We start from the raw sequence: 22267 nt of genomic DNA, 5'->3' as shown, positions 1-22267 counted from the left end.
CATCATTGTCAGACTATTATAATCTTCGTAAATTACTTTTATTTATAAAAAATAAGGGAAAGAAATCTGAGGCAATCAGCCAGCATTTTGGCATTTCTATTTTGTGCAGTAGGTATCCTATGCATTTAAACGATGATGTAGGCCTATAGGGCCCATAGTCTTGTAAGGTCTTTATTAAAGCTGGTCAATCGCTGATAACAAAAATGTGTTCTTTCTTTCTTTCTTTCTTACTTACTTACTTTCTTGTACTTCTACTCATTTTCATAAAAAGAATAGCTCTGTGTTTATGATGTTGCAGTGGGAATATCCAAAAGGAGGAATGGCTTTTTTCAGCTGCTTACACACTAAATCTTTGCTTGTCACACAATTTTCTAAACATGTCCTCCATACATCATGACCCCACATCAAATCTGCAAAACCACTAATTATCAGTGTTTGAATTTACTAAAACACATTTTGCAACACACCACACACAATTTTCCACCTAACACACAAAAATCTAACAGGAAGTATCTTGATTTCGTTTTTTTCAAACACAACCCATCAAAATGCCACACTAAATCACCAGTGCTTCACTCTCTCTCTTCACATGTGTAAACACTCATTACTTTACTGAACTCCATCCAATCATTGCCTTAGTATAGAACATAGACCTATGAATAGATTATACTCTCTATACAGGTATAGACCCTTTCAATCTGCTCCTATAGGATTTCCAGTTGAAATATTCAGAACCAATGCAGATACTTTGAAAGGAAAATTACAATGTTGTACAAAAAGTCGACTTTATGTAAAACTTGTCTTTTTACTCTTTTTTTTTTTTAATTTTGTTTGTCCCCATGTTACCATTAGCTCAATACATTTTTCTGTGCCTCCAGAAATGCCTTAGGAACGCTTAGGATTGTTTGTTTCTGCAGTTGAAAGGGTCTATAGGCCTATGAATACATACTGTACACAACTCCAACCCCCCCCCCCACACACACACACACACACACACACACACACACACTCCACACACAAACAACACACACACACAAACTTTTCTTTGGAAAAAGCAAAGCAATTTGATAGTAGTCAGTCATTTCCGTCTTAGGCAAAATCAGTGTTTTCAAAACTCCATGTACAGTACATCTGGTGGTCATTGTATTTTAACAGCAAATTATTTGGGAAAAATCACTATTTTTGGTTTCAATTTTTTTACTGTGTATTTCACAGTAACTGTGTATTTCAATTTTTTTACTGTGTATTTCAACTTCTCTTTGTAAATACCGTAACTTTCACTCTTGTATGGAAATACATAAAGCCTATGAAAGACAGAATACCTTTAGGTTTTGAGCAACAGTGTGTACATGATGTATCCAAAATGTCATATTATGACAAAAGTGTTTAGAATGTGAGGCGAATGTTTGCTTTAAAGATGTGTTTACGACATTTTGAATGTTGTGTGTCATTTTGCTGGAGATTTGAGGCATTTTGCATTTTGTGTGAGCAATTGTGTAGAGTATACAAAGGGCACGTAGATGCTATTGTATCTGGTCCTTCAGTCTTGCATCTATAGAACAATATATGCTCTTCTATGCTCTCTTGTAGACTATACATTGTAGACTGACTGACAGGACCTTAGGAGCTTAAAACCCTTATGCTCTTTTGGTTGTAATGGTTACGTATGTACTCTGCTATGGCACTCTCATTGTTCAGGTCCTTCTTAAACAGCATGATGTAGCATTTTGGGCCAAAGTGGCAGATCAAGACACTGTATGTAGTCACCATGAGTGCACAAGCCTGAATGCTTTGCCTGTACTTGTTAAAAGAAGTCATGTAGAATGGCAGAAAAATGATGCACATCACAAGATAGACCAGCATGCTAACAGCAACATATCGAGCATTCTTATACAGGTCTGGGAGTTGCCTTCCATTGTAGGCAAATATGAAGCATACCACAGAAAGCAGGCAGACATACAAAAACACAGCCATGGACAGAAACATGGACCCTTCAAAGCATGCAATTATGATTTGGGTTTCATGGTCATTCAATGTGATTTTGTTTGGGGGCTTAAGGATGAGCCACAGTGAGCACAGTAACACCTGAACCCCGAAGCAAACACAAATGACCACAGCCGGCCTATAGAGGCTTTTCAGCGTGCTGGTCTTTGTCAGGCGGAAGTTGAAGCCCACGAAGACCTGGAGCAGGTTGGCCAGGATGCAGGAGATGCAGAGGGTGAACGCCAGGAGGAAGAGGGGCACCTCGATCATGCAGGTCACGTCTGAGGGCTCGCTGAGCCCCACGGCCACGCTGGCGAAGCAGACCAGTAGGGACAGCAGGGCCAGGAAGCATAGGTAGCCGCCGGCCGCCTTCACGATGGGGGTGCTCCTCTGCACGGTGAACAGCACAGCCACTAGGACAGTGAGCACGGCGCCCAGGCTGTCGAACACCACCAGGGCTATGACGATGCCGTCCCCCCACGTGAAGAAGGTGATCTCCTTTGGCAGACAGCAGTCCTTCTTTGGAGATGCGTACTGGCCACTGGGGCAGGCCTGACATTCCGCTTCTGATTGGTTACACAGACCATATGAATATGGAATGTATGGATAATGTATATGTCAGTCAATCATTGCTTGTTTACATAAACATACAGTACAAAGGCTTCTAGAATAAAAAAAGACCATGTGCAAATTGAAAAACCTAAATGAAGGTAAAAAGGGAAACCAAACTTAATGAAAAACTGTTGATATGGGATGATGCAAATTGAACTCTTCACACATTTACATGCAGTCAAATGCCAGCCAGACTAACCACCTTTCCTTCCAAAAAGTAAAGTATGTTAAATAAATATATGAAACATATGGCAGTGAAGCATATACACCTACGCCTACTGTATGTCCAAGTGCACAGAACGCTTGGTGCCAAGTACTTACCACCCCCATTAGAGTAAAGCTTGTCTTTGCAGGGAAGACATGTTTTGCAGCAGGTAGTATTTGACTGTTTTAGCTCGTAGCCTGGCTCACAGGATTTGGAGCAGTTTGTTTCCTAAAAGTATGCCAAATCAATTTTATCATCGGTATTAGTATCTTTGACTGGTTTAATAATTGGTTGACATTATAATATTGGGTACATAATTTGACTATAACACATAGCAGTTAGCAGGATTTAAAAATTTTCGGGTAAGCTGAAGTGACTGCTAACTTGCATTACTTTTATAATTTGATATAGCATACATAGTGCAACAGTGATATACATTTATAATTTTAAAATAGCCAACATACTATGGAGTTGTCCATGGAGTGATTAGAGTATAGCTTTATGGTTCCTGATGTGTCATACTCTCCAATGGAGCTGATGTTAACCTTTGAACCTTCAATGTTCCACTCAAGAATTTCTTGCCCAGTACTGGGGTCCCCATTCTCATCAAACCATATGTGAGTGTTTCCGTCCACTGTAGTGTTGACTTTCTTTATCTCTTGTAACAGCTAGAAGAAAACAAAATACAACAGTATAGGCATATATGCAAACATCAGAAGAGAATCATAAGCTGATAAAGTTGTGAATATGTATGACCATGAGTACTTCACGTTTTCATTTAAATCTTGGTCAGAACAGTCTAACTACACTCTTAAAACGAATGTGTTGAAAATAACACAACTTGTGTTGTTGTTTTTTTTAACACATCTCTATGCCCAGATAGGGACAAAACAGTTTGTGTTATTTCTAACACATTGCTTTTGTCATACTGTGTAGATTTTTAAAACAAATGTGTTGAGAATAGCTAAGCTTCAGGTTTTGATACAAAAGATGGCTTACCTCCCAGGCAGGAAAGGGTGTATTTCCTTTGCATCCATCTCTATTGTTGCATTCAAGAAGACTATTCAAGGCATGGGCTATTACATTCACAGCTAGATAAACACTATAGGATTCATCATGGTCAATACTATTTCGTAAGCAGTGCAACTGCAGACACTTCTGTCCAGAATCACTGGATTCGCACAATGAAGGACTATCTCTGTCGTCTTCCTCTAAAGCATGAGAACACATGGGATACCGTGACAGGTAGTTCAAGAGAAAACTGTCTCCTGTGCTTTTTCTCTTTTGGGATACCAGCTGGTGGACATACTTCTTAAAATCTGGGATTACATTTCTTTTGTTAATGAAACCAATGACTCTCCCAATCTGTGTGATGTTCTTGAGTCCAGATATCTCTGTGGAGATGGACCAGGAATCACTGGCCAACCAGGTCCTGTGTACCCTACGCTTAACGGCCTCCTCTAAGATGGCTTTCACATTTCTCGTTTTGGTGAAAATCACAATAGCTTCAGTTGGATGGGTTTGTATCTTCTTGAAGATCTTGTCAAGTTGTATCCTAGTGAGCGACTCATTTTGAGTGAACTCAGCTGGTAAAACCTCCTTGAATGCGATGCAGGCTTTGATTTGAGTGAAGAGATCGATGAGAGTCTCAGAGCCATATTTGCCATATTCATCATCACTTCCAATGACACCTACTATGTCCCACCTTTGTTCTCTCACAAACTCAGCCATGGCCTTGGTCTGCTGTTTGTCACTCGGGACAGTGCGGAGAAAGGATGGGAACTTCAGTTTACTGCTTAGTAGCTCACTTGTCGAAGCATAGCTAATCTGAGAGAGGAACATGGTGTTATTTTTTTGTACTTCATTTTGATTTAGGTCTCTTCACATTAATTCAGTGTCAATTCCGTATAGTACTATAAGTCTTTTTACACTTTTCATGTTGTGCTCAAATGAAATGGTTAAAGCCAAGGCATCAATATCATTTTGGTCATTTGTACATTTTCTGACTCAAATTAAGCCAATCCAACATAGACTTGCTGCCATTATTTCCACTCACTCAGACAGACAAGATAGAGTCAATAACTGTGTTCCAATTTGCATACTTATGTACTATGATACCTTGTGCCCTCATATTAGGTATTGTAAGTACAGAAGTATGTGAATTGGAACACAGCCAATGTGATGTTGGTTGTGTACCTGTGCCATTTTGGGCAGCGCCAGCAAGCGGGCCACAGCAGCAGAGGTCTCAGAGTCTCTCTCTCCAATCACTACCTTGACCCCTTCTGCACCCGTGCCAGGGGTCTCTTCCAAGAGAGGACACATATTTTGGTTTCCAAGGGACTGTTCAAGGAGTTTTAGCGTTTCTCTAGTTGCTATAGATACATCCCCACAAGTGTCATATATTTTATAGCCAATGGACACATTTGGCAACAGATATTGTAACTCGTTGATCTTTTCGATGGCGTATATCATGGCTTGGGCACGGATTAACATGGTCACGTCAACGCTGCAGACAGAAAGAAATATTCACAGCATGATGTAAATGTTTTCTTTCAGGTGAGCAGTGGGGTTTTCCAAAGCTAGTAGACCACAAAAGATTCACTAACAAAACTGAACACCAAGTTCTGACAATGACACCAAACAATGACAACTTTATGCAAAAATGTCACTTCAAACAAAACACTATCTACATGTCCACATGCTAGTGCTTTTAATATACAGCAATAAAATACATGATTGTAATATAACCTATAAAATCAAAAGATATACTCACTCAGAACAATTTGTAATAGGGCCATGTGTTTCCTTTGAAGAAACTTGTTTGTGAATAGGGAAAAGACCGCCAATCATGACATCTCCTGGGTGAGATACTTCAGAGGTCTCTCCTCCCAGATGTAGGGACACAGACGGTCCACAGCAGCTCCACAGGCTCACAGCAAACCAGAAAAGACCCATATCTGTTATGTAGTTGACAGAAACTCAGTCATGTCATCCAAGCAGCACAACAGGCCTGACTAATGTGCGTACCAGGGAAGAGGTCACCCGACAGCATGTTCTTTGAAAGGAAAAAGGAAGTTTGCTATTTGCATATTCTTTCATGTCACCGTATTACATTTTACATAATGTAAGCATCCCTTTTTGAATAAAAGCTTCCTAGTTTCATCAGTAGGTTGAGGTAAAACAATAGTTATAGTTTGAGTATCACAGGGAAAGGGAAAGATGATAATACTTAGATTGTTATTAAAATGTAAAATACAGTTTTAAGTAGAGTAAACACTATTGTTTGAATCATGACAAGACTCAACATAATACTACACTGCAGAAACTGTTAAAATAACACAGGTTTTTTTTTTTTTTTTAAATGTGACTTTACTGTACATTTACATTGATTAATTTGGCGATGTTTTATCATAACTTGCAGCAATAGAATAACATTTAAGCTACAGTACTACAGAGCTACAGCTATAGGAATTACCACTGCATTCGTCAATACTAGAGGATAGGAGTGCCTACATTTTAAGTACTAGTCAAAGTATGGTAGGAGAAGTAAGAAGGAAGAGAAGGAAGGAGGTAGAGGAGGTTGTGAGAAGTGCTAGGAGAGGAGGTGTTCTTGGAAGAGTAGTGTCTTTAAGAGCTTTTCTTTATTGGCCCTATCCTCTCCCTTTTTCTGCTTATCTTTAATATCACTTTTATTTATTTTTTATTAGTTTATTTGTCAGGGACAATGTAGCGCACATTATTACATACATAGCTATCACAGTCAATGCCATAACAATGTCTGTAGATGTGTTACATAAAAGGTTTCTAGCCAGTTGGCTAATTTGCAACCCCAGTCCCTGGTCAGACCTTTCTAAAAGCATATTGTAATCTAAAAGTATTCTAAAAAGTGTAATATATGTGTACATACACCTCTCTATTCACATAGAGACCAACAAAACATGAAATGTTAGTGTTCATACCCTAATCATGCACATCAGGACAACCACAACATACATAAGAACAACACAAACAGCAAGTCACGTAACACAACCCCCAGACACCCAACTGCCCGCAGACTCTCACTTATACGGACAGCCAGTCACAACATACACAAATACAATAACACAGACAGCAAATCACATACAATACAACCCCCAGATTCCTAGCCGCCCGCAAACTCTCACCTATGCGAACAGCCAGTCACATACAACATGCAATAACACAGACACAAAACATCAGGTACTACACAACCCCCAGATACCCAACCGCCCGCAAACTCTCACCTATGCAAACAGCCAGGCTTAATGAAATTATCAAAACTTAATAACTTATATTTTTGTAGAATTAAACAGTGATGTGATGTTATTGGTTTCTGGTCCATTATTTTCAGTGCCTGTTGTCTGGGAGGCTTGTCCCCATACGGTAATACAGTATGATAAGTGAGAGAGTATCATTGCATGAAAGAACAATAAAGCTGCCTTGACCGGGATGTGATGTCTTATCATTCTGAAGCAGTTCAGGTTTGTCCGGACAGTCTTGCAGAGTTTCTTAACATGTTTTTTGAAATTAAGTTGTGAGTCTAAAATAATACCTAAAAATGTAAATTCATCCACTTCCTCTATAGCCTCTTGGTCTATTTTAATGGTACATTTGGCTTTACCTCTTATAGAGAAGCACATTGAAACAGTCTTTTTAATGTTAAGCATCAGGTGATTATCTTTGAGCCATTGGCATACTCCTACATTTCCTTGGTCAAGACCTCTGCTGCTGCACCTGGTGTTCTAGCTGGTGCATATAAGACTGTATCGTCAGGATACATTTGACAGTTTGCTGACTGACAGCATGTTGGTAGGTCGTTGATATACAGACTAAACAGCAGAGGCCCCAGGATGGATCCCTGTGGAACACCCATTGTCGACTGAAGTGTCATTGAGAGTCCTGTGTTTATTTTAACACGTTGCTCTCGATTGTCCAAGTATGAGGCAAACCAACCGATGGCATGTTCAGAGAAGTTGAAATTGGTGAGCTTGTTAAAGAGTATGCTGTGGTTCACTGTGTCAAAGGCCTTTTTGAGGTCTACTGTATAAACACAGCTCCCACAACATTACCCTTGTCCAACTTATCCTTAATAGGGCTGTCAAAATAACTGATTAATTTCGATTAATTAATTTGAGAAAAAATAACTGATTAAAAAAAATAACGCAGATTAATCGATTCCGTATGACCTTTGACCCCGAGCCATCCTAGTCAGTAACCATTAGACTGTAAAATGAAGGAGAGAGAAGAAAATGTGCTGACTAGATCATTGATTGGAACATTTACTTTTAAAAAACGGCCTGATGGTGTTGATAAAAATAAAGGTGTTGATTAAAATAGTCCTCTACAATGTCTGCAGCAAGGAATTTGCATATCACCGGAGTTCGTCAACTCTAAAGTCGCACATCAATGCAAAGAAATAGTGTTGACATTGAGGGAAATGTTAATTTATTTTCATTGTGTCCCCTACCTGTAGGTTATATCTGTGGCCTGAAATGCCTTGTCTGTGAAAAAAAACTTCTTTCTCGAAGCAATTAGGTCATATCATAGATTATTATGGCCATTATTTGAACAAGCTCAACACAGACCACCATGACTGCAAACATTTCAGAGAAACACCCAGCAATCCTGAAAGAATTCCATGCTGGGAGGTTCATTGTGCATAAGACATACAACAAGTTCTCAGCCATGGCAATAGACCAGTGTCATGAACAGAACAATGCACTCATCAAAGGATCTGGTGGAGCAGTTGGACTAACAGAGAATCCCGGGGCACTGTGATGCTGGATGGTGGCTGGCCCTGAAATTGCCAGAATAATTACTGAATTTGAAAATGGAACGTCACCACAACCTGAAAACCATCACCATGAGCAGCATTGAGCAGCACAAGAAGCATGTTAGGTCCCTGTTAACAGTGAATCAATTGAGATGGGGAACCCATTTCTTGAAGAGCCAAGATCTGCTAGTGCTTGATACCAAAGACATCAAACTGCATGGGCGACATGGAAATCTTTCACAGAAGTAACTGAAGTTTTCAATGAGCTCATGCAATTGAAGAATGATCAGAGTGAACTATCCATGTCACTGCTGGAGCGCTTTGTAGTACTAATGTATGATAGGACAAGTGACATCATGGAGGTGAATGAGGCCAGAAAACCTGTTCACACAGAAATCTAGAGCTTTAGAGAACATCCCACCCACAAAGGCTGCACTTGAGCAACATATTAACTTAAGCGGGCCACTTATCAAGCCAGTGTCTGGTACCAAGCTTTAGGCCTAGTGCTTGATCCTGAGCAAAAGCCTTCTGATTGGGGCTGGGTTATGGTTATGGTATTTAGCAGACGCTTTTGTCCAAAGTGACATACATACAACAACAATACAAAGTAACAGTGAACAATTTAAGACTACATTAAGGAGAATAGCAATAATAAACAACAATGTCAATTCAATCAATATCCTAATAAAAATAAATAAATACTATAATATAAAACCATAACGCACAAGAAAGGTTTAATAAACTAAGTGCATGTTGAACAGATATGCCTTTAGAAAGACCCAAAACCATCACAGGAACGGAGAGCATTTATTCCACCAACGAGGAACCACCGAGGAAAAGTCTTGAATCTGACCTAGTGTTTATGGCTGGTCGACACAACAGACGCTCATCAGAAGACTGCAGTGCGGTTAGGGATATAATATCTTGATCATTGAATTAAGATAGCAGGGAGCAGATCCAGTCAGTGTCCTATAGGCCAAAGCATGGGTGAAGGATGAGACAGGATGGGAGCCATTCTAGACCACTCTTCCGGAGGCCTCCCATGGCTGTTATGAACTGATCCATTGTTGCTGCAAAAAAGGGTGTACTATGCATTGCAGGTGCAAAAAGGCTGCCCTCAAGTGCACTGATCTTTGCTCTTGCTCAGGAGACTGTTAGCCTGGATAAAGGCTACACAGCCAATAGAGACATGACATTAAAAAAGGAAAACATTGTTGAGACAAAAAGGCTACTTGTGTATTTTTTTGAAAGGGGTTCCTTATTAAATTGCTCCTACTATCTACCATTCCACTATGTATCTATCTGTAAAGGTGAAAAAAGAAATCACATTTGTATGTGATTAGAATGTTGCCAGTTAAAGGTTCCATTTGAAACTGTCATAATGAACTCAAGCAACCAGTTTGAATGGCAGTTAATATAAGTTCTAGATCTTATATTAATCACAGTAGAATTCTGGAATGACTTGTAAAAATATTATACTCCTCAAACATGTGTATATTATACAGCAAATATCTAGCCCCAGAAGTCAGATATGAAGTGGCTCCACGTCTGAAATTAAACCTGAAGATTGAAGATTACATGTGAAACTTTCATGCTTTAGTCATAAAATACACAATTGTTTTGCTTATCAGTCTATGTTATCTGATGAAACTGAGTAGGAGAGCCACACCATCTTTCTGGCATTAGATTAACCATCAGCACATTAACCCATATCCATTTTGCCATAGAACTGAAAAGGCTAGCTTAAATGAAAGGACTTTGCCACTATTTTCTTTTAGCTAAAGGGCTTTTATTTTGAAAATGGGGGCTTTTATTTTGTTGGAAAGAAATCTTTACCTGGAAGTAATATCAAAAACGCCGTTCGTTCAGGTTTGGTAAAAAGACTCGAGTGTAAACATTTCTTAATCATTTAGCAAACCACATTTAAAAAAAAATGTTTCGTAAGGCAACGCGGAGAAATATTAGAGAAAGGAAAGACGATTCCAGTGAAGACGATCGAAAAGAAGACGAGGATGAGAGTGAAATACCTTCTCTTCAGATCAAACCATCAAAACTATCTCAAACCAGAGGAATAACCTGTAGTTCCAAGGCTCAAAAAGCTCCCGCAAAATCGGATTCTAGTGGAGAGGACGATGACGGAATGGTTTACTCTGCTAGCAGCCCAGGTCCTCCAAAAGAGCAAACCAAAACAAAGACGCTTACTTTCTCCGATGACGAAGGTGAGTAAGTAGGAACATGTTAAAACGTGTTTATGCTTCAGATAGATAGGCCTATATTGACAGGACAAACCATGAATCAAATATGGAACAACTCTTAACCCCCCAAACTCCCCAGTCGCTGCAGTGGCGTTGTCCCCATATCTGACATTTTTAAAATGTTATTTGTTTTCATTATTGTTACGGTTATCTCTGGAAGATGTCGTTATGCTCATATATTATGTGTCAAACGTAATCATTGTAAATGCCATAGATAATATCACGCTCACCTTTCCTATATAGTAGTTTCCAAAAGTTGCAGGAGGGTATGTACATGTATTTGGTAGCCTAAGTAATAGTCTAGCTCCATAACTTTCTTATCTGTCCAGAAGCTGAAGGCATTTGTTGCATGACATTAGGCAGTCTGCCTACCCATGCAGTTATGTTATGCCAATTTAAAGAGAAGCTGAATTATTTTGCTGTCTGCTGCCTTGGAATGCAAATCAGCCATGGTTCCTATGCTCAGGGAAAAGACCCTACCCCAAAGTAAGAGCTTAAATATTTATAGGAACTGCGGTCAGAGGAACTTTTTCTCGGCGAAGTATACTTGTGTATACAAGTAGGCTATACAAATTTGGTCTCTGCATTTATCCCATCTGTGAATTTGTGAACACACAGAGCACACAGTGAAAAAAAGATGTCATGAGTAGACATCATTTGGAAACTTATCTGACCTCGCAATCTCAACTTGCCTTTTGTTTCACACAACAACCTGACTCATTTTTTATCTGATTTTCTATAAACAGGCCCTGAGTCTGAATTCAAAATAAAGAAAGCCAAAGACAAATTGGTTGTATTCAGTTCTCGGAAAAAAGAAGGTTCACCAATCAAGATTTCTGAAGGTAAAGTCTAATCAGTATCCGATTAGTAAACCTTCAGTTTTGCCGCTGAGTAAATGGGGTTGTTTGCTCTGCATTTGATGATCTTTCATAATTGCTTGTGAGACCAGTTCATTCAGAGTTGCAATTCTCTCTCCTTAAACTACAGCAAAAGATGTCTCCCGGAAAAAGCAGCCCACAGTAGAGTCAGAGAGTGACTCTGCAGAAGAGGAAATGAGTGAAAGTGACAACAGCGACATCAGCTCTATGACATCGATGTCCTCTCAGTCCTCAGCGCCTGCCCAGATCCCCAGGTCTCCAGGTCTGTGTGATTTGTGTACTTAACCATCAAATACAAAAATAACAAGTGTGAATAAGTGTGACTTAAAGGAGAATTCCAGCCAGTTTTCACATAGATCTCTGTTACTCGAGGTCAAATCATGCCCCCAGAGTGTAGCACTGTAGCTTCCTGGCTACTCTAGCTGTTGGCTGCAGCAACTCAAGCTAGTTTTGGTGACCTCGAGAAACAGTGATCTATGTGAAAAATGGCCGGAATTCTCCTTTAACTTGTGTCATTATCACTTTGCATAGTGCCAGTCTCCATCCCTGATGCTCGGAAGATCCGTGCCGCCAAGGAAGCACGTCAGCGGGCACGGGCCCAAAGGGACTACATCTCTCTGGACGGAGATCGAGAGAGCACCCCCGGCACGGGAGAGGACGAGGATCTGGACGACGTGGAGCGAGAGCGAGACAGCGACAACGAGTTTGATGACCACGAGCGCCGTATCGAGTTTGCACCCCGACCCCAAACGCTCAGAGAGAGGATAGCGGAAAAGATGGGTGAGCGTCGCAGCTCCGAGTGTTCGTCCATTAGCTTTTCAGGGCGGTGGTGGCGGCTAAGGAGGTAGAGGAGCTGTTCAGTAGGGTGGTCCTTATTTTTTAAGTCTCCAATTGTCATGCTCTTAACCCTTCAAATTGTTCCTTTATATAAGAAAATACAGCATGCCAATTTACCTTTCCTGGTAAAATCAATACATATTTCTATTGATGATCACCTTGGTTATTGTTTGGGTTTAGAGCACATTTTTTTTAGTCTTCATTAAAATATTCAAACAATTGTATCCACGAAACCCTAAATATGTGCCACAAAACTGTATGATGAAAAGGCACCTTCACCATTCCTTGCTCAGCTTTGCTTGCAGTTGTGTTGTGTACCAAGAGAAAAATCATGGCAAAAACAAGAATAGAAGTTTATTTGATTGGTTCCACCTTACCAGTTGGATCAAATCTGCCATGTATTAGAATGGAAGATCACTGATGGATCTATCCAGACTGCAAAAAGTCAACACTGGCTGCTGAGCATCAGAAATGAGGGATTGTTGAAAACGTTGTGCTTTTTTTGAGATTGTTGTCATTGTTGTCATGTCAGTGTTGCTGATTTCAATAATGTAGTTCATTTGCAGCAACTTTTAATATTACTTGCATATCACAATAACGCAGCACAGCTTAACATAGGCAATCTTTCACATGATTGAGCTACCTCTAAATATCATTTTTTTGTCAACATTTTTGTATATTTCTAATTTTGAAGTTAAAAGGAACAGTTTAAGAGGTTAAGACACTAACATTTTGCAAAAATGTTCAGTAACTGGAGGGTTGCTGGTTCGACCCTGACCCCTTCTGAGCCTGTCGATGTGTCCTTGAGCAAGACACTGAATCCCAAACTGCTCCCGATGTGCAGGCTGGAGCCTGGCAAGGCAGCCTGCCCCGTCGGTGTGTGTGAATGGGTGAATTTGAAGCATGAAATTATAAAGCACTTTCAGTACTTGGAAGAGTAGAAAGGTGCTATATAAATCCTGCCATTTAGCATTTTAAGTTCGGTGAAATGGATACTGGACTGCACTGAAACAAATGTTATGCAAGTGTCCTTAGTGAACAACGGGCTGCTTCACATTCCTTTCAGCAGAATTTAGTGGCATCAGAGTATCAAATCTTATTTGCCGCTATATTTACATGTACTGTATACTGTACATTCAGCAGACACTTTTATCTAAAGTGATATCCATATATTGATTATATTACGAGGGCCAATGTCCTTGTGCCTTTCTCAAGGGCACAACGGTGGAAGTCGGGAATTAAACCCACAACTTTCAGGCTACTACATGCTAGCCCAGCATCTTAATCACTACACTACCACCACCCTATCACTAAACTAATGGCCCTCCTTTGTGAGATGTAGAAAAAAATTAGACTCCGCATGTTTATTCAGTTCTACTCTCTGTTTATGTTGATGATGTGTTACTGTTTGACCCCCAGGTGAAAGTGACAGTGAGGACAGCTCTGATGACAGCGAGGAGGCCGAGGCCCAGAGCCTGTGGGAGGCCCAGCAAATTGAGAAAGGTGTGAAAAGGCCACAGGTGAGTCTGATTATGGACATCATATCATATATAACTTTGCATTACGTACACAGAGATGTGACAGTCAGACTGGGATATTCAGATATTCTCTCCCCTGAAAGCTCATTTGCAAATCAAAAGGTTTAGTGTGGAACGATGGACACTTTTGAGTTGGTGTTCGATTAAAGCAACACTATTCTGTTGAAATTCACACACTATGTGAGTAAGCACACAGCGTACTGCATTAAAATGTTCTGACGGAAGTACGTTAATTGACACTGAGTGCATGTCCACTCCCAGCCCTCAGTATTAGCTATCATGCCATTAGCTGTTGATATGGGTATTTTCTTCTGTCCTGCTGAAGAGAGAGTGTATCTGAATGAATCCCTGATTCCTGCTGTCGCATCTCTTTTCTAGCTAAGTAGAGGCGAATGTGAGCTTCTCAATGAGCTGCTCCAGAATATTTTGCAGGTAAGGCATACACATTTTTGACTATGTGTGTGTTTGTTCTATTGTCTGACTCATGGAAGTCATTTTGCTCAAATGTCAAATTTTTCGATGTCATCAAAAAGGTAAGCTTTTAGCTGTTTTTAATTGATGGTGTCTAAACACAGGAAGTAATTCAAAATCACCTGTTGGGTGTATGCATGGGTGCCAGAACAAGTGAGGCAGACCTGGTAACATGCCTGTCAAATAATGTGAACATACACAACTTTTTGTCATATAAGGCATTACCCCTGTTCACACTACTTTGTCTGTCACCAAACGGATTCAGGTTTACCAGAGACCAGAAGGAAGTTGTCAGAGTTTTAGTACTGGTGTGGTAAAATATCATCATTTATAATTAGTGAGGTTGCATTGTCCATCATGTGTTTATTCATCCTTATTTTTTGTTCTCTTTGTGTGAATGCTCAGATCTCCAAACCGGGAAAAGAGTCAGGGAAGAGGAAGAGACTGCAAATCCCTGAATCACTTCCTGCTGTGAGCTTCAGCATCATCAAGAAGAGGATTACTGGAAAGTAGGAACTACCTCAGCTGCGCCTTTCATTTCACAGCTTTTCAACCATGATTGAGTTCATAGAAGCAGAGGTTAATTAGAAACAGAAGTGTGTGTGTCTGTGTGTCTGTGTCTGTGTGTCTGTGTCTGTGTCTGTGTCTGTGTGTCTGTGTCTGTGTCTGTGTCTGTGTCTGTGTTTGTGTGTGTGTGTGTGTGATTGCTGAATGTAATGGTGGCTAATATGCACATAGTTTTAAAATAGCTTGGATCTGGCTCTGATACAAATATATATTATGCATTTCTAAGTCTCAGTTTAGTGTTTAAGGCTCAGTTCTTCTAACTTTGAGCTGTCTTTCTGCTTCCTTTGCCTTATGACACTCTTTCTCCCCCTCTCTTTCTCCCTCTCTCTCTCTCTCTCTCTTTGTCTTTCTCCCCCCCCCCCCTCTTTAACACAGACTGGAGTCCTTGAGAAGTGTTCACCGGGCCCATGAGGCGGATTTGCGGAAGCTCCAGTTTGATGTGGACGAGGCCAAGAGCACCCTGGAGAACCTGGAGAACACCACTGCTGAGGAACAGCTCAAGTTCTACCGGAACATGCGTGTCTATGCCGACAACCTGATCGAATGTCTGACAGAGAAGGTGCACACGCAGAATGATTGTTGTAATCGTTGCAGGCTGTGTCGGATGTTGAGCCTTTTGAAATCGAGAGAATATTTGTGGTGTGCCTAATATTTCTTAATCTCTAATCTTGTTGAGGGCCCACAGAAATTGGTTAGTTATTGCCTTGTGACGATGGTCACTTTTTGTCCAAGCATTATAGTAATAGTAGTTGGACATTATAGTAATAGTAGTAGTTTGCCCTACTTATAAACAAGCCTATATCATTACTGTTTATGCTGGTGTCCCTAATGTCATTGCTTGGACCCTCATTGTCGCTGTGGAATGTGACCAGTCCTGGCTGATGGTCTGACCTTATATGTCTTTGCTCTTCCTGTGTGTTACCTGTCTGTGCTAGATGGTGCTGATCAACTCAGTGGAGATGGACATGCACTCTCTGTACATCGACCAAGCGGATGCACTGTTCACCAAAAGGAAGGAGGTGGTGAGGGAGGAGTCCTCTCGTCTCCAGCAGCTATCGTGTGAGTAGGCAAGACACTGATCCCGGAGCAGTGGACACTTGCAGGGACTAAACCTCAACCTTCAGTGAAGAATAAACGTTATTAGTTATTTATACTTAGACTTGAACTTTCACTCCAGCAAAATTCTGCTAAAAGTAATTTGCAATCAGCATTTACAACGCAAAGCACAGCCTATACATGTAAAGACCTGTTTCGATCTGTTGAGTTTATTCCATTGAGTATTATCTTGTCCTGTTCACCTAAACCATCTGCGTTGTGTGTTCCATAGTTAACACAGATACAACTGGTGACGATCCCATGGGAGCTCAGGGCAGGTATGGACTTTTATCATTTAATTATATAAATTGCCTTCAGTGTTAACATTTAATTCATGAATGGTCTCAGTTTTGATGTGCCCATTAAGTTAGAAACTGGACACCTTGTAATTACTTCTATCTACTTCTGCTGTTTCACTCAATCTACTCACTGTGACATTACTGAAGTAATCAAACAGGGGAAGTGCACTGTACTGTATGTGCAGCGGCAGCAGTAGCTGTAAATGTGGTTGTTTAGGTGGTTTGTTTGTGAACTGTTGCAGAGAGGAGAGCATCTCGGAGGGACAGCTGGAGCTTGCGTGCCTGCCTGCCGACACAGAGGACAAACCTGAACAGCAGGAAGAGCTTCAGAGGAAGAAAGGTGTGTGTGTGTGTGTGTGTGTGTGTGTGTGTGGGAGAGAGATATTTACACGTTCATTAGTACACTACAAGGCCGTAGGCATGGAGACAACATTGGGGGAGACCAAATGTGCATGGCGGGTTAAATTGTTCCCGCCATTCTATTATGCAAATTCATGAACATGATATGTTTATTTATGTTTTCTTTTTGAGAATAATGTCTAATAGTACTGTACTGTGTGTAATTCTATCTAATGCTGCTGCAGAACATTACCACCATGACTATAATCATATGAAGATTAATGTGTGCAGTGGTATAGAAAATAAGTCCAGATATTGTGACCCAAGTTTAGCAAATATTCAAAAACGTGGGTGTGTAACATTTGCATGTTTGGTTTGCTTTCTGTGTATTCCATTGTGTGGTTATAGGGAGGGAAAGTGAAAACCAGTGCCCCAAGTGGTTGCGTTCCTATCGAAGAGCAGCTCCAATGTTAAGTCCCATTTAAAAAAAAAAAAAAAAAATTTTTTTAAATATTGTGAAGCCAAATCAGCGAAGTTATCCACCAAAAATATTTTTCAGTGTGTATACAGTAATAATCTTCTAACTGTGCAAATGTCAGGTCCTATTTTGCCTTATTTTAAAAAATCGAAATTGCTCCTTTTGTTTCATAAATGGACTACAATTAAAGAAGTGACGTGACTTTACCCTTTGACATTACTCACGCTAGCATGGTTTGTTTATTAGCCTAGTTAGCATTGACACTTAACACTTTCTTCCAGTTCTTCATGTGAGTCAAAACACAACACCACTTATCCAGACATAAAGGTAATCACCACGCGGTTTACATCACGCTCAGTTATTACAACAATATGTTAAGCCAGTTAAGCAAATTGCCGTATTGATCAGTTAGAGATTAAGCGCCCAAACCTGTGATGTCACATGCAACTTTAGTTAGTTATCACCATGTTAAGACAAAAACTCAAAACAATTCAACTGATCCTAAAAATAAGGTATGACCACTAGAAGCAATAGAGGTGACCCCAGTGCCTAACATGTGGAAAGCATTAAATTAAGATCCCAATGTGCACTGAGATATATTTTTTCTAAAAAAAAATCCCATCCACTCCGCTGAACTCTAGGAACGCAACCAGTAGGTGGCAATGAGATTACTTTCCCTCCCTATATTACCATGTTTCTGTGTGGTCATGTAAGCAATATTCAAACCAAATGTGATGACAAATTGTAGAAGTTGAGGCATTCATTGGCTTAATTAAGAATTCCAAAGAGGTCTATAAACCTAGCAAAGATCATTAGTAGAAATAAGCAAATGTGTAAATATGTCTAATTTGACTAATTAGCGGACATCCTGAAGAGAGCGGAAGCCATTTTCTCAGACGTCCATAAGGATTTCTCCGACATCAGTAAGATCCTCTCCAGGTTTGATGAGTGGAGACATTCCTACGCAGACTCCTACAACAATGCGTACATCGGCCTGTGCCTGCCCAAACTCCTGAGCCCCATCGTCAGGCAGCAGCTCATTGGCTGGAACCCTCTTCAGGTACGGTTTGAAACTTTGACGCTGTTATTGACTGACATTCGAAATAAGTTTACTTTTATGCCAGTTCTCTCGGCTTCATTGGACTCTTAGGGCTGAATCTGTTTACATTTGTGAAATGTGCTTCCAGTCAGATGGTGAGGACTTTGAGGGCCGGCCCTGGTACTCTGCAGTTGAGAAGTTCTGCCACGGACAAGGACACGAGGAGTCTGAGAATGCGGACATTAAAACCATTCCTGCAATCATAGAGAAGACTGTCCTGCCCAAGATTCAAGGTCTGTCCATCATCTTCAGAATATCACAGAGCTAACACTCTGAATTGTCCACCACAGTCTTCGCTTACAGTAATCTGTGTTCTGCAATGCAAATGGGGTCAGGGCTGGAATATACAAAAACAAGAACGTTTAAATCTATCTATCTATAAATTGCAGGAACTCTGTCTGTGTGTTATTCGCATATCTCTCGAACCGATGGTCCGATTGATTTCAAACTTGACAGGGATCTGAGAGGATAACCGGGACTTTTGGTAGAATTGAATCCGCAGGTAAAAAGCGAGTGTAAGATATGCGGGTGATTATCATGTCTGACCTCAACAATAAAGACTCCGTTGCATTAAAATGAGTCAGTGGATTTTGCTAAATGCGGTTTGCTTACATTAAAATAAGTCAGCGGATTTTGCAACAACACACCAACAAACACAAGTATGCAGTGGCTATTCAAAACGGTGTAAAACATGATGTGCAATAAACTGACACTTCCAATAGCCCAGGCTACGTTGGACAGTCTTTAGATTTTGAATAAACAAACGACAATCCCGACTGCAAGGTCCCAAATTTAGATGAGTGATAATGGTCCCGAATTTAAAGACGTTTCAGAGTGCCAGACATAAAAGCATGATCAGCTACAGACAACGAGAGGCAGATAGAGCGTGATGTCACTTATAGAGACCAGTTTTTGAGCTGCATCGTTGCAAATTTCATATGATGATGCATCATTTTACAGTTTGTCTGTTCTATCATCAAGTTATTCAATAGGCTAAACATACAGGGCCCTATCATGACAGTCAAAAGCGCATCGTCACTCGTCAAAAGCTTATTCAAATTTAGTAGGATTGTCCAGTCCATATTGGGAGGGTTTTGCATGGATGTGCGCTGGTGTGCGTTCATGGATGATAGAGGGATGGTGCGTTGTGCACCCGCCAATATGACTGTTGACAATGCGCTCTTAAAATAACATATAAACATATATAACCGATTCCCGCCCCGTGGTCCTTTCCGGATCCCACCACGACTCTCTCACACTCACTTCCTGTCATACTCCTCCACTGTCCTGTCATTAAAGGCATAAAAAGCCCCCCAAAAATATATACTTTAAATTCTGCTCACTGCACATTTATTATATTATGATATAATATTCAGTATTCATTATTGAATGTAGCTGGAATTATGTTTTTCCCTATCATCCTATTTTTTTAAAGTATGCCTACCTGCAGGCATGTATTTGGGCTACAGGTTAGCATGTTTGAATGGGCACTGCACTAGTAATTCTAATTCCAGAATTAAAAAACATCTGGAATAATTCAAGACCAGTGATTGTATCTATCTGTCTTATGTTATCTGTGTCTTACTGTACTTTTCTGTTATTTAAATGATATCGTGGCCACTTGTTCCTATTACTCCTAGGCTTTGTGGAGTTGGTGTGGGACCCTTTATCTCTGAGACAGACCCAGTGTCTTACAGTCCTTTGCAGGAGACTACAGGACGATTACTCCATCTTCAGTGGCGATCAGAGCAAGCCTGTCAAGGTATGATAATGTCACTTTTAATCTGTTCAGTGCTTTTGAGGCAGTTAAAAAGTGATTCATTGGCTGCTGGTATAGGATGTATATGTGTGATGTCAGCCCGGTTTACCATACACGATGAGTAACTTTGATTAACCATGCCAAGGCTCTCAGTCCTTATTCTCAGCTTTGGTTACAATAATAGTCCTGAACAGAAGGCAGTGTAAGATCGTCTTATGAAGTATGATCGAAGTATGATGGACAATTCTGATTTGACTGTTGAGAGTTCACTCAAACATTGCAGATGAAGACTGATAAATGACTCAACCAAGTTTGTAACGTGCTTAGTCCTAGTGTGTAATATGTAGCTGGCGTTGCTTCCCTGGCAGGCCTTCTTGATGTCGGTCACCTCGCGGCTGAAAAGTGCAGTTGATGAAGATGTTTTCATCCCTCTCTATCCAAAGAAGTAAAGCCATTTTTTTAACACATTTACATTGTAATTCTGTAATTTACCAGGCTGTTTCCATTTGATTAGATATTTCCCCACATTTCCCTTTTTTGTACAAATCACTTCTCATGATATGGAGATAGTATTGATCTTGGTTTCTTGTTTTTATTGATTGTTTTATTATTTATTAGGTACTTGGATGACCGGGCTTCACCACAGTACAGATTTCAAACACAGCAGTTCTGGTCAGCAGTGAAGGTAACACTCAACCATTTTCCTTCTGAATTCACAATCATAATTCATAACACACAATAGTGCATCATTATATTCTGTAACCTACTTCATTTGAAATGGACTCTGGATTATGTTCCAGCTTCTCGGTAACATCACCCTGTGGGATGATATCCTAACGGAGCACACTCTGAAGGAGCTGGCTCTGGACAAACTCCTTAATCGCTACCTCATGATGGCCCTGCTCAACGAGTCCGACAGCCAGCTCACCGTGGAGAAATGCAAAAAGGTGCGGCTTCTCTTTCTTTTAATTTGACTGCCGATACAATGATGTTAAATTTACTAAAGCTTTTGTTGAAGTCATGTTTCAATGTCCAATCTTTACCACTAGGTGGCAGCATGCTTTCCCAAGTCCTGGTTCGAGGACTTGGACACAAGATCATCTCTGCCTCAGCTGAAGAGTTTCTGTAGTCATCTGCTGCAAACTGGGCACTCTGTTTGCAAAGACAATACTCCTCCAGACAGGACAAGGTAACCACTGCTCTCAGTTGCTCTGTGCTCATTGGCACTCATTTAGCACAAAGTTGGCAAACAAGCAACATGTTTACTCGGTGCATAATTATATTTACTTATGACTTGAAGATTTGATCATGCATTTTTTTTTTTATTAGTTTACATGGAAACATGTGTGCCCTATAGGTTTACAAAATGAGAGATGTAGTTGTTTCAAATCCTCATGCTGTGTAATATGCTGTGTGATTTGTCTTTATTTCAATTCAAGTCCAGTTTATGTATGTATCTCTAAGAAACAACTGAAATGGTCTCAAGGCGCTTTAGAGCTCAGACCCTTTATCCTGTAGCAAGCAAAGTGAAAGGGGAAAGCAAAAAAAAATGTAACCGGAAAAAAAAAAACCAAGAGCAGAAGCAAGGCTCATGGTGGCGCGGGAGTGGAGAGAGCTGGACAAAAAGAGAGAAAAATAAGCATATAAAGCATATTGAATATAAAGTTTGTCTTTCATTTTTCAGGGACATTTTGAAAACTCTGTTCACCATCATGGCAGATGTCAAGGCATGGGATGACCTGACTACAATAGCAGAAAAGTACCACCACACAGACTTAATGAGTCAGTTATTCTAAAAGGTGAAAAAATATTCACCTTTTAGTAGTCCTCATAAGAATCATAAATGCTACTTTTGTACCGGTCTATGGAAAAATCTTTAATTGAAAATAAACATTATTTTTTATAATATGCCCCTTTTGTCATAGAATCTGTTTCCATTGATACAACCACACTTATTTTGACCAATTAAGGAATGTTATTGTACTATATGTACACCAAGAACCGTTCGATAGGAATAGGTATACTTTGCAACAGTAAACAATGGACGTGGACAATATGTAA

At 40.2% G+C, this 22267-nt stretch overlaps 2 protein-coding genes across 5 annotated transcripts; one reads left to right on the top strand and one right to left on the bottom strand.

The window, feature by feature from the left end:
- Window positions 1–927: 927 nt before the first annotated feature.
- On the bottom strand, window positions 928–11217 carry LOC121693251 (G-protein coupled receptor family C group 6 member A-like). 3 transcript variants are annotated; one of them, XM_042072555.1, is made up of 8 exons: window positions 11077–11217; window positions 5574–5757; window positions 4997–5306; window positions 3800–4627; window positions 3265–3468; window positions 2917–3028; window positions 1562–2549; window positions 928–958 (listed from the first exon to the last, which is right to left on the bottom strand). In XM_042072555.1, the coding sequence occupies exons 1-7, from the start codon at window positions 11120–11122 to the stop codon at window positions 1621–1623; spliced, it is 2613 nt and encodes an 870-aa protein (XP_041928489.1). In that variant the 5' UTR covers window positions 11123–11217; the 3' UTR covers window positions 928–958; window positions 1562–1620. The 3 variants fall into 3 exon arrangements, with proteins under 3 accessions (XP_041928489.1, XP_041928491.1, XP_041928490.1); XM_042072557.1 differs by lacking the exon at window positions 11077–11217 and having other exon boundaries at window positions 5574–5822; XM_042072556.1 differs by lacking the exon at window positions 928–958 and having other exon boundaries at window positions 1470–2549.
- Window positions 10427–22116, top strand: gcfc2 (GC-rich sequence DNA-binding factor 2). Of its 2 annotated transcripts, XM_042072558.1 has the most exons (19): window positions 10427–10810; window positions 11593–11688; window positions 11834–11986; window positions 12256–12504; window positions 13981–14081; window positions 14478–14531; window positions 14976–15079; window positions 15513–15696; window positions 16073–16196; window positions 16465–16510; window positions 16774–16871; window positions 18209–18408; window positions 18536–18680; window positions 20088–20209; window positions 20575–20651; window positions 20825–20891; window positions 21007–21153; window positions 21256–21395; window positions 21891–22116. In XM_042072558.1, exons 1-19 carry the CDS (start codon window positions 10525–10527, stop codon window positions 22000–22002), a joined length of 2505 nt encoding a protein of 834 aa, XP_041928492.1. In that variant the 5' UTR covers window positions 10427–10524; the 3' UTR covers window positions 22003–22116. The 2 variants fall into 2 exon arrangements, with proteins under 2 accessions (XP_041928492.1, XP_041928493.1); XM_042072559.1 differs by lacking the exon at window positions 14478–14531.
- Window positions 22117–22267: the final 151 nt, after the last annotated feature.

The sequence above is a fragment of the Alosa sapidissima genome, chromosome 19 (assembly GCF_018492685.1).
Source record: "Alosa sapidissima isolate fAloSap1 chromosome 19, fAloSap1.pri, whole genome shotgun sequence".
Lineage (NCBI taxonomy): Eukaryota > Metazoa > Chordata > Actinopteri > Clupeiformes > Clupeidae > Alosa > Alosa sapidissima.
Note: the sequence above shows the minus strand (reverse complement) of the source record. Positions and strands in the feature narration are given on the sequence as shown.

Excerpts from the sequence above, each read along its gene's own strand:
- gcfc2 (XM_042072558.1), top strand. The coding sequence starts at position 10,525 with ATGTTTCGTAAGGCAACGCGGAGAAATATTAGAGAAAGGAAAGACGAT. Across the intron at positions 20,892-21,006 it reads AGTTCTGGTCAGCAGTGAAG|CTTCTCGGTAACATCACCCT; the intron begins GTAACACTCAAC and ends ATTATGTTCCAG. Across the intron at positions 21,154-21,255 it reads CCGTGGAGAAATGCAAAAAG|GTGGCAGCATGCTTTCCCAA; the intron begins GTGCGGCTTCTC and ends CTTTACCACTAG.
- LOC121693251 (XM_042072555.1), bottom strand. The coding sequence starts at position 11,122 with ATGTACATACCCTCCTGCAACTTTTGGAAACTACTATATAGGAAAG. Across the intron at positions 5,758-11,076 it reads GAAACTACTATATAGGAAAG|ATATGGGTCTTTTCTGGTTT; the intron begins GTGAGCGTGATA and ends ACTACATAACAG. Across the intron at positions 3,029-3,264 it reads ACTCCATGGACAACTCCATA|GAAACAAACTGCTCCAAATC; the intron begins GTATGTTGGCTA and ends GCATACTTTTAG.